General features: G+C 41.9%; 1 protein-coding gene across 1 annotated transcript; it reads right to left on the bottom strand.

Moving 5' to 3' along the window:
• Positions 1–1287: 1287 nt before the first annotated feature.
• LOC144717015 (protein PIN-LIKES 7-like) lies at positions 1288–6957 on the bottom strand. The gene is made up of 10 exons (XM_078592325.1): positions 6525–6957; positions 6337–6416; positions 6145–6269; positions 5938–6059; positions 5682–5852; positions 5496–5606; positions 5314–5414; positions 3523–3575; positions 3266–3451; positions 1288–1673 (listed from the first exon to the last, which is right to left on the bottom strand). Exons 1-10 carry the CDS (start codon positions 6657–6659, stop codon positions 1549–1551), a joined length of 1209 nt encoding a protein of 402 aa, XP_078448451.1. The 5' UTR covers positions 6660–6957; the 3' UTR covers positions 1288–1548.
• Positions 6958–16787: the final 9830 nt, after the last annotated feature.

Here is a 16787-nt window from a genome sequence, read left to right as displayed (position 1 = left end):
ACACTATGACAACTTTAATGGTTTTCTTAAAAATTTTCATGATACTTTTATTGAACTTTTGTGTGGTCAACATATAGACTGACCATGATATATTTCTGGTAATGAAAAGGAGCGGCGTTATGAATTTTCAAGCAAAACTTGGGCTGAAACTTCAAACATTCTTATGATAATTTTCCTGTTTTTTTGGAATTCTTACAGAAATAATGCATAGTTTTGTGAGGCAAATACAGTTGACCATGATTAAGTTTTCTAAAAAATTAAATAGGGAGATATTTTTTATGAATTTTGCAGATGAAACTTAGTCAGACATTCACACTGCGTTATATTAATTTTCTGGATTTTCAGAATTTCAAGATCACTGATACATGGCTTTTGTGCAGTCGACATAGTCTTGGCCATGCTATATTTCCGAAAAAGAGAAGGGCTTTAATGAATTTAGAGATGTTAATCATCCAGAATCTTAAAGAACTGTAATATGCTATTTTTCCTTATTTATGAACTTGTTATAGTACAAGAGCATTTGTAACTTGCAAGGTGAACACATTCGTTGACCATGATACATTTCACTGAGAAATAAAAAAATTAAAAAAGAGAAGGGCTTTAATGAATTTTGAGATGTTACTCATCCAGAATCTTCAAACAATGTAATGCTATTTTTCCTGATTTTATGGAATTTTTATGGTTCAAGAGCATTTTTTTTGCAAGGTGAACACATTCGTTGACCATGATACATTTCACTGAGAAATAAAATTTTGGGACTATTTAGGACCAGGCCTATCCCAGCATGCAATCAGGTCATAAGGCTAGACTACAAGACAGAAATGTGGTGAATTCAATTACTTGTCATTTGTTATCCCAGCATACCCTGAGCTCGTGGGCCAATGGGAGCTTGGGACACCTGTTAATTTTGTTTGCAAGTTGTAGGAGACACCTGGTACTCTATATGCGCTGTCTAATTTCAAATGCTTTTAAAATGAGGCAAAAATACTTCCTCCGGAAGTTAGACGAAAATATCAGAAGTGGCTCTTAACTGACTCCCAAGGAGAATGTCGGGATTTCACTTTTTTACCTTGATTACACTACTGTACGATTATCCTCCTAATCTTTTGGGATTAACTCATAACGATGATGGTTCTTCACTGATAATTGACGAAATAAATAACAACACGAGATGGTTTTAATCACATTCCCACATCATCATTACTGTCCAAATTAAGCCCTTCTGAAAGAGAATTTCTTGTATACCTCACATTTCCGACACCTTTGAATCAAAATATTTTTCGATATCCGGATATTATCGGATAGTAATTATGTATGTGCGAATGTCCAAACAGATTCCTGGCATCTGCATTTTAAAACGTCCCGTTTTTCCGGCATCAGATCGATAGCTGATAAATCTTTGGCTGACTACTGACCGGGGAACTGAGATTTTACTCAGTTATAAATTTAACTGTAAATAACATTTCTGAATCTTCCTTTACGCCGGAAGATAAGCGCAAAAATGGCGGGTGCGTACCACCAGACAAAATCAAGGCTTCCAACGAGCTCTCAGGAAAGAAACCAGAGGTAGACAGTGGCCCAGAGCGTGAGGGCAACCGAGGCGAGCAAGTAGTTCCAGAGTAAGAGAACTGAACATTCCTCTCTTGCCACGTCGAAGAGCTCCGCCATTGTTCCTGCGCAAAGTATCTCCAGTCATGATAACAGCTGGGTGATAATGAAGAGGAAGAGAGAGAGAACGACAGAGGAAGGGAGAGCGAGAGAGAGAAAGGGAGAACGAGAGAGAGAGAGAGAGAGAGAGACAGGAAGGGAGAGTGAGAGCGAGAGGAAGGGAGAACGAGAGAGAGAGAGGAAAGGAGAACGAGAGAGAGAGAGAGGAAGGGAGAGCGAGAGAGAGAGGAAGGGAGTGTGAGAGAGAGAAAAAGGGAAGAGAGAGGAAAGGAGAACGAGAGAGAAAGAGGAAGCGAGAGCGAAAGAGAGAGGAAGGGAGAACGAGGGAGAGAGGGAGAGAGGGAGAGAGAGAGAGAGAGAGGGAAGGGAGAGCGAGAGAGAAAGGGAGAGAGAGAGAGAGAGAGCGAGAGAGAACGGAGAACGAGAGAGAAAGAGGAAGGGAGAGCGAAAGAGAGAGGAAGGGAGAACGAGGGAGAGAGAGGGAGGGAGGGAAGGGAGAGCGAGAGAAGGGAGAACGAGAGAGAGAGAGAGAAAGGAAGCGAGAACGAGAGAGAGGAAGGGAGGACGAGAGAGAAAGGAAGGGAGGACGAGAGAGAGTGAGAGAGAGGAAGGGAGGACGAGTGACCGAGAGAGAGAGAAAAAGGAGAACGAGAGAGAGTGAGAGAGAGGAAGGGAGGACGAGTGACCGAGAGAGAGAGAAAAAGGAGAACGAGAGAGAGAGAGAGAGAGGAAGGGAGGACGAGTGAGAGAGAGAGAGAGAAAAAGGAGAACGAGCGAGAGTGAGAGGGAGGACGAGTGAGAGAGAGAGAGAAAAAGGAGAACGAGCGAGAGTGAGAGAGAGGGAGGACGAGTGAGAGAGAGAGAGAGAGAGAAAGGGGAACGGGAGAGAGAGAGAGAGAGGAGGGGGGGACGAGAGAGAGAGAGAGAGAGAGAGAAAAAGGAGAACGCGAGAGAGTGAGAGAGAGGAAGGGAGGACGAGTGAGAGAGAGAGAGAGAAAAAGGAGAACGAGAGAGAGTTAGAGAGAGGAAGGGAGGACGAGTGAGAGAGAGAGAGAGGAAGGAGGGAGAACGAGGGAGAGGGAGAGAGAGGGGGGGCGAGGGAGAGAGAGAGAGGAGAACGAGAGAGAGTGAGAGAGAGGAAGGGAGGACGAGTGAGAGAGAGAGAGAGAAAAAAAGGAGAACGAGAGAGAGTGAGAGAGAGGAAGGGAGGACGAGTGAGAGAGAGAGAGAGAAAAAAAGGAGAACGAGAGAGAGTGAGAGAGAGGAAGGGAGGACGAGTGAGATAGAGAGAGAGGAAGGGAGGACGAGTGAGAGAGAGAGAGAAAAAGGAGAACAAGAGAGAGAGAGAGAAAGGGAAGACGAGAAAGAGAAAGGAAAGGAGAACGAGAGAAAGTGAGATAGAGAGAACGAGAGCGAGAGAGAAAGGAGAACGAGAGAACGAGAGAGAGAGAGAAAGGAGAACGAGAGAGAGAGAGGAAAGGAGGACAAGAGAGAGAGAGACAGAGAGAAAAACATAAAGGAGACAGAGAGAGAAAAAGAGAGAGACAGAGAGAGAGAGAGAATGAGAGAGAGAGAATGAGAGAAAGAGAGGGGTTACCGATGCCCATGGCGGCGGGGATGGTGTACTGGAGGAGCAGCGTGTAGCGAAAGAGTGGATCTTGAGGGAGCAAGCCAAGCTTGAAGGCTGCGTGTGTGACGAAAAGCCCCGCCGATGGAAGGATTATCAGCTTGACGATCATGACGGCGATGATCGTTGAAATGTTGAGCCTCGACTTGCGGATGCCTGTCGGAGATTGGAATCCTTCCGATTATAGTTTCCACGGGGAGAATTTGTGTCAATAAGATTTGGCTTACCCTTGGCCAGGTTCCCTCCTAAAATAAGAGTGATGGACGGTATGGTCGCGTTCCTGCATCATGATCAACGTTGAGAGAGAGATAAGACAGAGAAAGATACGATAGAATGAGAGAGAGAGAGAGAGAGAGAGACATGAGACACGGTAGAATGAGACCGAGAGACGTCAGAGAGAGAGAGAGAGCGAGACGAGAGAAAGAGAGAGTCAAGGGAGTGGGAAAGGAGAGAGTAGAAGATGGGAGAGGATTACATGATCGAATGAGATACGGAGAGACAAGAGAGCGCGGTAAAATGAGAGCGAGAGAGGACAACATGAAAGAATGAGATTGAGAGAAAGAGAGAGACAACAGAATGAGATGGCAATTAAAGAAAATGAAAGAATGAGTAAGAGAGAGACTAGAGAAAGAGAGATAGATAGCGAGAGAGAGAGAAAGAGAGATAGATAGCGAGAGAGAGAGAAAGAGAGATAGATAGCGAGAGAAAGAGAGATAGAGAGAGAGAGAGAAAGAGAGATAGATAGCGAGAGAAAGAGAGATAGAGAGAGAGAGAGAGATAGATAGCGAGAGAAAGAGAGAAAGAGAGATAGATAGCGAGAGAAAGAGAGATAGAGAGAGAGAGAGAGATAGATAGCGAGAGAAAGAGAGAGAGAGAGAGAGAAAGAGAGAGAGAGATAGCGAGAGAAAGAGAGATAGATAGAGAGAGAAAGATAGATAGAGAGAGACAGAGAGATAGATAGAGAGGAAGAGAGATAGAGAGAGAGAGGAAGAAAGATAGAGAGAGGAAGAGAGATAGATAGAGAGGAAGAGAGATAGATAGAGAGGAAGAGAGATAGAGAGAGAGGAAGAGAGATAGATAGAGAGAGGAAGAGAGATAGATAGAGAGAGGAAGAGAGATAGATCGAGAGAGGAAGAGAAATATATAGAGAGAGGAAGAGAGATAGAGAGAGACAGAGATATAGATAGAGAGAGAGAGAAATAGAAAGCGAGAGATATTGAGAGAATGATTGACAGAGGGAGAGAGAAAGAAAGAAAGGAAGAGAAAGAGAGATATTGAGAGAATGATTGATAGAGGGAGAGAGAAAGAAAGAAAGAGAGAGATATGTTGAGAGAATGACTGATAGAGGGAGAGAAAAAGAAAGATAGGAAGAGATAGATATTGAGAGAATGATTGATAGAGAGAGAGAGAGAAAGAAAGATAGGAAGAGATAGATATTGAGAGAAAGATTGATAGAGCCAACGCAGGCCAGCGGCGGCCAGCGGCCGCCCAGCTCCGGCCAGCGGCCCTCAGCCTCGGCCAGCAGACGCCAGCGACCACCAGCGGCGGCCGGCCAGCGGACGCCTCCGACCGCCAGCGGCGGCCGGCCAACGACCGCCATCGGCACCAGCGGCCGCCGGCCAATGGCCCCCAGCGGCGCTGGCGGACGCCAGCGGCCGCCAGCGAGAAAGTCGTTGGCGGTCGCTGGCGCCGCTGGCCATTTGTTCGAAATTGTTCGAACTTGTTCGAACAAAGTCGAACAAATGGCAATCGAACACGAACAACCCAATTTGCTCTTTCGAAACTTTCGATCGAACACGATCAAAGGGTATGTTCGATCGAAAGATTCGAACAGATTGTTCGAATCGGCATTTGTTCGTTCGAATCTGTTGATCAAGATTCGAACGATCCGATCCGATCCGATCCCCGATGCCTCGATAGAGGGAGAGAGAAAGAAAGACAGGAAGAGAAAGAGAGAGAAAGAAAGACAGGGAAATAGATAGAGAGAGAAAGAGAAATAGAGAGAGTGAGAGAGATACCCCATTAAGTCGATAGCATCGTAGACAGATTGGAGGGGAGCAGCCGCGCCGACGAAGAGAGATTTAAGCCATGGCGTGGCACCGAAGATGAAGCCCATGATCTGCGGTTATGAATATCCCGAATCAGTATTTGGATGAGAGGTGGGATATGCTGAGAGAGGGAAACATTGGGAAAACCATACGGTTCCAGCGTTTGGTGGCGACAGGATCAGCTCTGCAAACGACATGGCTGATATCTTCGCCTTCTCGAAGAAATTCCGAGGCGCGTCGTCTTCAGGAAGGAGTGTCTGTGACTGCGCCAAAAAGCTCCAGAAATCAAATGGGCCACTAAGATTTTTATCTCGTCAGAACAACGGCGAGGGTCATACACTTTCAATGGCGGCGTAGCTCGTCGATGGTGTCAAAAGCATCGCCTCCAGGTCCTCTTTTTTTTTCTGGAATTCATCCTTTAGATCGCCGTCCTCAATCATCTTCTTGTGAATCTTCCCTGAGTTTTTCATGAGGCTGTATGTATGGGTCCAGACGTAGAAGTTTCCGAGCTGCAGATGTGTAGGAAAATCATCTTACAGATCTGTTCAAGCCGCAGAGGTTGCAAGCGATTCTACATCTATCCTAAAATTTTACCGCCATGGACAAGGAGGAGTAGGACAGGGCTCGGGAGTGGCAGGCAGCCGTCTCCCCGAAGGGGCTGGGGCTTTCGGAACAGATCGCGGGGGTAATGATCACCATCAGGTTTCCCAGATTTGCTGTCCATGGAAAATAATAAAAGACGAAACGTGAGATTCTACGAAAATCTCTTAGAAAATCTGAGTAAGATGCTGAGGGAGTTACCGGCTGAGCAGGCGGCTATGACGAGGCCTCTGAGGTGAGGCTCAGGCCTCAGGATCTTCACCACGAGCCAGCCAAGAACACCGCCGATGAGAAAGGTCAACCCAATATTCACCGGCATGAACCACCTGCCCAATAAAGGACGGTTTTTGAGTTGGTATCTTCCATCGCTATGCACAAGAAAGGAAATCTTACCAGGTGATGATGTCTTCCAGGGTGACGGTACTAACCAGACATGCGAACATGAGCGCCGGCGTGAACACGATGTACACCACCTGAAACGAGTCATCCCAGCCACATAAATATCTTCCTAATCATAATCATCATCATGATCATCATTATCTTCGCTTGCCTAATGGGTAGAGAGAAAGTGAAGAGGAGACCTTATTCATGTGATTAATGGCGTCAGCGGAGAGGACGGCGCGAGAGCCAGTAGCGAGTAAGGCGCCTACGAGGCCGACGAGCATGACTTGCACAACAGGCGCGCTCGCCACCACCAACAATTCCCAGAAACCCATACTGTGTCTATCAGAAGTCCACCACCTTCGTTACTCAATTCGAAGCTCCCGAAGATGAAAGAATTGAATTACTCAGAGAATGACCTCCCCGTTATAAAGATGCTGAGCTCTCTTATCCTTTGCCTGGTGGGGTACTTTTTATTATATTTATGAGCAGTTCGTGAGAGATTGACAGATTGATCAATAGAAAGATAGAGATAGAGACGGAGATAAAGAGAAAACCATGGGCGCCTGCTCTTTCGCCGGGAGTTTCTGTCGACCAAGTGAGGTCGAAGCTTTGTTTCTTTCGCTGATATTTACCGTGTGCTCCCCAAACTAGCTTCTATTGTTGACGGCCACCGTTAGTTCCCAGGGAAAACCAGGGTCTGCGAGAGACAGAGACGGAGAAAGAGAGAGAGAGAGAGGAAGCGAAATCAAACTGAGCGTCATGAAGCGGTCGACGTCAGGTGATGAGATATGCGGCAATCCTGTAGATTTCACTGCCTCGAGTTGTTTCCGATGACGGGTCCTACTCTGCTTATAAACTAACTGAGTTTAGACTTGTGGTCTTTTCGAGGTGTCTATCAGTCTAATACCAGTCAAGTTACTTCCAAGTATTACGGATGGCGGGACAAATCAAAACTTGGGTACGGTCTTCGACGCTGCTTCCAATCGCCCTCTCCAGCCGTAGAATCAAGATGAGATAGAGGATTCAGATTCGGTAAACGTATCCAGATACGCACAAAAGGAACAGACAACGATGAAGTGATGACGGATTGAGACTGGGTAGATTCCCTAGGCTACCTTCAATCAACAAATCCGACGATGTAGCTAGGGTCCCGTGGATCTGATCATAACATTAAATAAACCTGAAAACACAAGGCGGAGCAGTGGGCTATGATAGTAGATTTATTCAAAATCAAAACTACATCGTAATATGCTAATGGACGTCTTGTCAAAAGAGGTAGCCCATATAAATTCGGCCATTTGAGCGGAGACAGATATCTTATCACCGAGTATCATTAGTCTCCATGAATGATGATATGAACATTAAGAACCTTGGGCATCTTTAATTCCTACTAATTATTTGAAATAAGAAACAGTCTTCTATTCTATACCATATTTGCTTAAAATAAAAAAGTGTAACCTGCGGAATCATGTTCATATCCAGTACTTCAATCAGAAGTAAGATAAATAGAATAAAATCAAATTCGTCATTAAATTTCATTCTGACTTGAAATATTCATAGCAAATTTTTATTTCAATTCAATTTATTTGTAGATGTACTCGTTATATACAAAACAATAAGGAAGACACGTGTCCTTCTTGTTCAATATTGCTCTTATGAATAGCTTAGAAACTTCATACAATTTTATTTATCTGTATCATGTTTTATTTTATTAGAAGCGTCATGTCAATATTGTCATAATGTCAAAACATAAAGTTCATTGCTTCCCTTTTATAAATTCAGACATACAGTTCACTGTAATGAAATTATTAATTAAAACTTTATTATAAGTTTACTAAATATTCTCAAGTAAATAAGTCAGCAATAAATGTCATATCCAAGCAATAAATATTATAATGACACACTTAATATTTTAAGTTGTGATGGATTCAGTCATGTATCATCTTGCAGTCAAATCAGTGACTTGTATACTCAGTAGATGAATATCTGATAAGAATCTCTAGAGGATTTACTTGAGAAGGAAGAAGAAGAATACCACACGTGCCTATTACTGAAGCACATGTGGATTACCAAAAAAGAGGAGGAAGCATGATGACAAACTATAAATAAGAGGGGTTTCGAGTTCAAGAAGGGGTTAGCATTCTTCCATCTGAAGTCAAGTTGCCCGAGCGATTGGCCAGCAATCAGGAGATCCTCCCGCTGGATGAGCGAAGCCGATTTGGCCTTGATGGGAAATGCTTAACCACCTTCCCTCTCTCTCTTCTCTCTCTTCTTTTCTCTCTATCTCTCAGTTTCTTTGTCTCTCTCCTCCCTCAGCCTCCTTCTTTGACTTTTCTCCTCCCTCTCTCATGTTCTTTTTCTCTCACTCCTACTCAACTCCTCTGTTTGACTTTTCTTCTCCACTTGTTCTCTTTCTTTCTATCAGTTCTCTTTCTCTCATCCTCTTAAGCGTACTATTATTGACTATTCCACCTTTCTCTTTCCTCTCTAATTGTCTTTTGTTTCTCTCTTCCCTATAACTTCCAAATTGACTTTTCTCATAACCTCTCTCCCTCACCTTTCCCCACAACTTTCTCTCATTTCTCTTAAACCACCATTCTCTCCTTTCTCTTAAACCACCATTTCGAATTAACAGTTTATTTTCTTTGTAACTGCATGTTTCTTTTCCTTTAAAAAGGCCATGAGCCTGCTTGTATGGACATTTTTTCTTGAGAATTAATCTGAAGTTTTTTGTGAGAAAAGAGTGATTCCTTGGTGATTTTCTGGTGATAACAGCAATGGAACGGCTACAGCGGCTTCTCTTCTTCAGCATCGTCGACTCCTCTTGGGTTCCTCCTTTCCCTTTCTCCATACTTTATCATCTTCATCATTTGCCTATCATCTTCTCCCCACCATTCCCATCATCCCAATCATTGAAACACACCCCTTCATCTCACCCCATCATCTCCATTTAGTTCTCATCGTCTCCCTTCTTCTTAACTTCTTCAACTCCCACGCCTTATCCCATCCAATTTGTAAATCATTTTCCACACATCGTCTCCACCCCTTTCACATTACACATCAACAACTTCTCGTGCCAATCAAATCTCATTCTTCCTTTTATCCATTTCTCCACCTCCTCTCGGTATTCACATCTGCTCGTGGAGCTGCAGATCAACATCAATCAAGGCCATTCAACATCAGAACATTCAAGCTGTTGCTTCCCTTCTCGGAGGTACCTTGTGACACCTTAACTTTGAGATAATTGTGGATAATGATAATGGTTCATTTGCTCCCAGTGATTGTTTACTTTAGAATTTCCGTGTGCTAAACATTGGTCGATCATTTCTAATCTCTTATTTCCATTAAGTTAGGAATATCATAAGTATTACCAAAGTGTCGTTGTTAAATCCCTGCTCCATTGACTTAGTCCCCTTATATAGGATTAAACCGAATTCGGATCATCCTCATGGAACACGTTATTAATAATATATTTGTGTTAATTTATTAATTTCACCAATTCCATTTTCGTGTCCCACATCAGGCCAAGCTCCACATTCTTCCGTATACATTTATCTTCTCCTCTCTCAATCTCTCACTGGATATTCCATACTTTTAATTCCTGTAATGGACTCGATATTGCAAATTTTCTCAAAGGTTTTATTGTCAGATATTTTGCCCTCATTCTTCAGATACAAGGGTGTCAGAGGACCTTATAAATATCATTTTTTATAATTAATATTAGATTAATGAAAAAATAATTTTTAATTTTCCAATATTTTCACTTCAAGAGCATATGGATATGTGATATGTGATATGTAGAAAGTAAATGATAAACTCCATATCATATATATAACTGATTTTATAATTTACTTGAAAATTCATCTAAATAATCATGTAAATGTGCATTGAATTAACAAGGAATATACAGATATTTATAAAATTGATTTCCCTATACATTTGTCTTCTAATATAGAAATGAGAAAATACATTTTTGATGGTGAGGAAATAAGTGGAAGTATATGTAAATAAATGATGTAAATAAAGGTAGGGGACCAGAGGAACCCAACCAACCCATCAAGAGAGCCTATCAACAAGGCAAAGAGAATTCAAGATAATTGACTGAGTCAACATAAATGAGATAATACATGGACTTATATATGGTGAAACTAAACACATCATTGATATCCTCAAGGTCGCGCTTGTGAGCTTCTATGATAGATATCGTGCTTCTTAGGGCACGTGGAGACAGAAGCCGGTAGGAAGGCAGTGAACAAAAAAGGAGAACAAGAATGATAAATGCTTCATTCATTTAACGTGCATATATACACATATAGGTTACAACGGCTGTTGTAATGGCTAGTTTAGACTAAAGGTACATAGCAAGTGAGTGTCATGTGCTATGTTCATAACACCTCACCACAAGCTGGAGGGTGGTTAATATTCAGGCCCAGCTTAGATACAAGGTAGTCATGTTGAATCTTGATCAACCCCTTGGTGAGAAGATCAGCGAGTTGGTGCTTGGAAGGGATATAGTGAATTTGAAGAATATATTACTCCAATTGTTACTTGATAAAGTGGTGATGCAGACCCATGTGTTTGAATCGCTCGTGTTGAACCAGGTCATAAGCAAGACTGATAGCAGAATTATTGTCACAGATAAGCATAGCAGGTAGGTCAATAGGCAATGCCAATTCATGGAGGAGATTGTGAATCCATAGTCTCATAGACACCTTTAACCAAGGCATGAGACTCAGCTTTAGTGCTGGAGAGGGAGACAACTTTTTGCTTCTTATTGTCCTGGGTGAGTATAAAAGGTAGTCATGTTGATACTTGGCTTCAGTTACAGCATAAAAAGGAGCAATAACTAGTGGTAGATTTATGATTTATGTGAACCAGCAAAATCAAAGTTAGTGTTTACTTCAATGATCAGTGGCTTACCTCGTCTGATGGGCAGGTCAAGGCTGATGGTACCCTATAGGTAATGAAGAATTCAGTGAGTTGCCGACAAATGAGATACTTTAGGAGACGTCATAAATTGGCCGAGAACATAAACAGTGTAAGAGATATCAGGTTGTTTGTGAGACAAGTATATAAGCTTACCCAAAATACGCTGGTAAGCTAAGGTGTCATTATTAGGGTCGTCAATGACGGGGGTAAGCTTTAAGTTGACTACCATGGGAGTTGATAAGGTTCGACATTGTAGGTACCAAATCTCATTAAGTAGATCATAGATATATTTCTGTGGAGATGACACAATTCCATTGGGAGAGTGAGCTACCTCAATGCCTAACAAATAGGTAAGAAGACCTAAGCTATTGATTTCAAAATGTTCCATATGGTGCTGAATCAGAATTAGAATACTCTGAGAATCATTCTTGGAAATAATAATGTCATAAACAGAGACAATGAGGAGAAAAATCTTCCCACGAGGGGTACATTGAAAAAATGGTGTTTGCTCACCATCACATTGATGAAGTTTAGCTATTTCAATCGATACAGAACCTTTCGAAGATGTCAAACATGAACTAATGGGAACTCATATCTAGAATTTGGTTCCCACAAGGCACTTTATATATACTTCTTCAGTGAGATCTTAGTGCAGAAATGCATTTTAACATCATAAGAGCCAATCATGACAGGCAGCAAGGGATATAATAATATATATAGTATTCATTTTTTCAATGAGACCAAAGGTTTCATTCTAGTCAATACCATACTATTGGGTGTATCCCTAGGTCAGTAGGTGGGCCTTATGGCATTCAAGTTAGCCATCAGCTTTATACTTGATGATGTAAACCCATCAGCATCCAAAGACACATTTGCCAGTTGTTAAGGGAGTTAGTTCCCATGTCTAACTTGAATGATGGATCTCAGCATCCATAGTAGTGCTCCATTGAGGAAGAGCTAGAGCTTCATGAACAGACTGGGGTAGAATGACCTATTGAAGATGATGGATATTATGTGGCCGTCAAGCCAATCACACCACTATGTTTATTTAAGTTCACCGAAAAAAATATTAACATTCATTATTATTCCAGTGTGATGTTTATAATGAAGTCCATTAATACGTGCAATGACATAGTGAATTATGATGAGATTATAATACAGTGATAACTAGTCTTTAAACATGTATTCTAAATACTCTTATTCCATGGATAGTTGAGACAGACAACGAATTATCCAGATAGAATAGCACTAGCTGATCCTACTTATACGATAAGTATATCTGATTCTGTGGCTATTAGTGTGGCGACACTAAAGACAGATAGTGGATGATTTTTAGAGAAAGAGTTCACTGAATTAATCTGAATAAATCCCTGAATGGTATTATACCTAAATGTCAATCAGGTTGATTCATGTCATGGTTGTATAAGTGATCCACTGACCTCAGACACCAAGGACATCTCGTGAATGGACGACTACATTTTGACTACAACTTACGAGCCTCTAATCATGGGATTCAAACAAAGTCATAGCTCGGATGTGGTAAGAATCTCACAGAGATGATTGAGTGGTCAAGACGGGATCATCCACCCTCGGTATAAGAGGAGATTGACTCAAGGAAGTCGATGCAGAAAATCCCTAGCCAGGGTTTTGAGGATGTTAGAGGAGTTCTCCAATGATCCCTGTTATGCATCAGTACTAATTGAATGAAAGATTAGGGTTTGACAATAAACAATACCCTAAATCATTCGAGAGTCTCGTGCGGATGATGGATTCTAAATATACGGTAACTGATGATAGTAAAGGTTCCATCAGAGAGTTCAAACACTACTCGGTATCTTCTAGAGCATGAGGTGTAGCTTGGCACCCTACGGGCTGGAAACTTTACTTGTCGATTGGGTTAAATAGATCCTTAGTTACTTAATCTATATGTTGATATTGTTAATTAATAAGGTTAGACAACAATTGTTATTGGGCCAATAAATTTATTAACTAGAATGATACATAGGCCTAGAGGGTCACACGCATAAGGTCATAAGAGCATTGGTAGATATATTTTACTTTGTAGGGTTTTTGAGAAAAACTCAAGTAAAATATAAATAGGAAAGGGGCATTCATTTCAAGCACCCAGGACAGCCAGATTTTAGAGTCCCCCCCCCTTTCTCCACTATCTTCTCCACTCAACCAAGGAGAGTGTCTTCATGGTGAGAAGATCTTCAAGATTTTCAAGAAGAGTTGAAGAAGAAGACGTGGAGATCTAAGCGCCGAGTGATCGCATGGAAACTTCTAGTGGCCGAACGTGTGAACGGCTTAAGAACGATCTCAGAGTGGCAAATTCAAGGGTGGAACAAGTTCCCCACAAGGTACATTCAATGTTTGATTTTAAAGATGGATTGTGAATCGATTACCACGCTTCTGCATCCATGAAATTGTGTTTTCCATGGACGAAGCAAGGCACCGAACCCAACAGAAGATCTGTGAGGAATGCCCTATGAGAGGATGTTACATTATGATAAGATAGAAAAAGGATAGTATGGCAGAACTGGGTACTATCTAGAAGGGGGGCAGTAGTGTTAGAGAGACTTGTGGGATTGTTGGAAGGAGCGCTAGGTACAGAGTGTTGGCAGTGTGGTTGGTGGGATATAGCCCTTAATTTTCTTCACGTAAAAATAAGGAGATAAAGGGGGTACGTGAGTAAGATGAGGTATTTGTTCAACTAAGGGTTATGGTGTATGGGCAAGATGGGAAGTGTTGTCGAGTACATTACTCAAGGGAGCAAGAGCAGCAGGTGTTTGAACTATGTGTAGTTGTACTTCATCACTTGATCCAAGGACGATAAAGAAAGGGGATGAGAAGAAGTTAGTGGATTTGGAGATGAGTCACCGGACTCTAGTGGTTTGCCAGAGTAATATTTTTTTTGTTTGTTAAAGGTGACATCTTTAGAGATGAGGATTCGTCATATAGGAGGATGGAAACATTTATATCCCTTTTGCGTATTGGAGTACCCAACAAACATAAAAGTAACGGCTCGTGGAGCCAACTTGTTGGTTTGATGGGAAGGTATATAAACATAACATACACATCCAAAGAATAATTTTGATTGAAATCGAGTGTTTAGATAGGAGGCATTACCTATCTCCAAGGGTGTTCGACCTTGGAGAATGGCAGTTGGTAAACAATTTATTAGGTGGGCAGAGAACATTGTAGCTTCGTCCTAGAAACTTTTGGGGACAGAACTCTGAATAGTGAACTCCCACGTCTTTTCCAGAATATGACCTAATTTTCTCTCAGCCACTCCATTTTGCTGATGTGTATAAGGACATGAATTTTCATGGAGGATGCCTTGGTCCTTAAAAAGATGATATGTTTTAGAGTTAACAAATTCTCATCCATAATCAGTTTGGAACTGCTTGACATTTATAGGAAACCAAACAGATCTGCAAATGGAGACGGGCCCTAGACATTGTAGTGCACGAGCTCAAACATGTGAGAAGTCATAGTCAAGGAAGTGGGATGTGCAGAATGTATATGTTTAGCCAATTGGCATACATCACACACCAAAGTGTATGTACATACACTATAATATAAATCTGCAAATATGTCCTTGAGAATGGAAAAAGACAGGTGTCCTAATTGGCTATGGCACAACCAAAGCTGTTCGTTTCTAGTGGTCATTGTAGTGGAAGTTTTTAGAGGCATCTCCCTTAGTTTTTGTGGTTGACGCAAGTAGTAGAGACCCTCAGAAATTTTAGCTAGCCCATGCTTCATATATGCCATATAGTCACAAAGAAAGGCATCAATGCCATCAAAAATCAACTTATGGGAGGACCATTTAGCTAGGTTTTGAAAAGAGAGTAAACCAATGCAGAGTTATGGGACGTGAAGGACCAAGGTAATTAATCCCAAGGGTGCAACCTCAATGCTTCCAATGCCAACTACTTGAAGAGGAGTACCATCAGGAGTCTAAACTTTTATATTATTACTATAGAGTTCATAGGTTTTAAAATGATATTTACACGACGCCATATAATCTATGGCCCAAAGTCAAGGATCCATAGGATTGACCTATGAGATAGTACATGAGTAAGAGAAAAACAAAATGGATTACCTAAATGAAGACCTCAATAGGCTCTTGAGCTGAAGAAGTTTGTCTCTATTGAAATTAAATGATGATGCTTGAGATCCTAAATTGCCACGCTCATTATCGGATAGTGATTGTCCAACCGATATCTGTCCGATATCTGATATCAGACAACCTATATCCGATATCCGGGAAAAAACTGGGATGGTGTCTGATATCGGATATTGGATATCGGTCGATATCCGTCCTTTAGGTCTAGATGGATATTGATGATGGATATTGAGGGCGGGAGGGGGGGGGGGTAAGGATGAAACAGGTATTGGATACCGGATATCAGATTTTGGTATACGGATATCGATATCCAGTATCGACATATAAAAGAAATTTTATCATCACATTCAATGACTAATGTACATCAATGTTGTATGCTTTTGATGTATGTTCAACCTCAGTTAATATATAGAGTGCAAGATTTTTATTTTCTTCCATATGGGATAACAGGATTCGAAGTTTAATGTAAACTCCGAATCCTGTTATCCCACATGGAAAAAAGTAGAAATTTTGCTATGTATATATTAAATGAGTCGGACAATACATTAAGGACACCGCTACGCGGGCAACCGGTTGCCCCCGTCGAATCTTGGGCAACCGGGACACGTGGAAAAAAAACTACGTGTTGGCCCAAGATTGGACCAACCGGTTAGCCAATTTTTTTTGGCGCGCTTCTTTCGCGCTCTCTCTCTCGCCCATTTCATTTTACTATATTCTCTCTTTCTCTTCCCGGCGATTCTCCAGCCTCCAGAAAGCCTCGCCACCAGTCACCGCTGCCGTCACCTTCTTCTCCAACACCGTCGAGGGCGACATCACTGTCGTCATCACCACTCCGGCATACGAAATCACCACTCCGGCATCACCGTAAGCTGATCCCTGCATTCGAAAGCTTGCACGAGGCCGCTGCGAACATGCAGATCGAGGACAGATCTGAGTCTTTGGAATCGTTCTTGCAGTTGGAATTGGAATTTTTCTCAATAAATTTGAGTCATTCTGTGGAGAGATTCCTCATCTTTGGGGTCTGCGCCTGGAAGACAAACAAAATCACGCGTCGTTTGAGTAGTTCTGTGGATAAATTTGGGGTTTGCGGATAAATTTGGGGTTTGCGGTTGGAACTCGAGTTTCGTTTACACCAAAAAGTAGTTCTGGTTTCAAAATCAAAATCGATAAAACCAGAACTACTCAAAATCACGAGTCATTCTGTGGATAAATTTGGGGTTTGCGATTGGAACTCGAACGACCGCAAAATCACGAGTCATTCTGCGGATAAATTTCGTTTACACCACAGAATGACTGCAAACCCCAAATTTCTCGATAACTTTGAGTAGTTCTGGTTTAAAATCAAAATTGAAGACAAACAAACCACGCGGCGTTTTACACCGTAATCGAAGAAATCCTTTGC

This window comes from Wolffia australiana, chromosome 2, assembly GCF_029677425.1.
Source record: "Wolffia australiana isolate 7733 chromosome 2, ASM2967742v1".
Taxonomy (NCBI): domain Eukaryota; kingdom Viridiplantae; phylum Streptophyta; class Magnoliopsida; order Alismatales; family Araceae; genus Wolffia; species Wolffia australiana.
This window is presented reverse-complemented; position numbering and strand designations above follow the sequence as displayed.

Coding starts and splice junctions, on each gene's coding strand:
- LOC144717015 (XM_078592325.1), bottom strand. CDS start 6,659: ATGGGTTTCTGGGAATTGTTGGTGGTGGCGAGCGCGCCTGTTGTGCAA. Junction 3,576..5,313: donor GATGCTATCGACTTAATGGG/GTATCTCTCTCA, acceptor ATCATGATGCAG/GAACGCGACCATACCGTCCA. Junction 3,452..3,522: donor AGGAGGGAACCTGGCCAAGG/GTAAGCCAAATC, acceptor AATCTCCGACAG/GCATCCGCAAGTCGAGGCTC.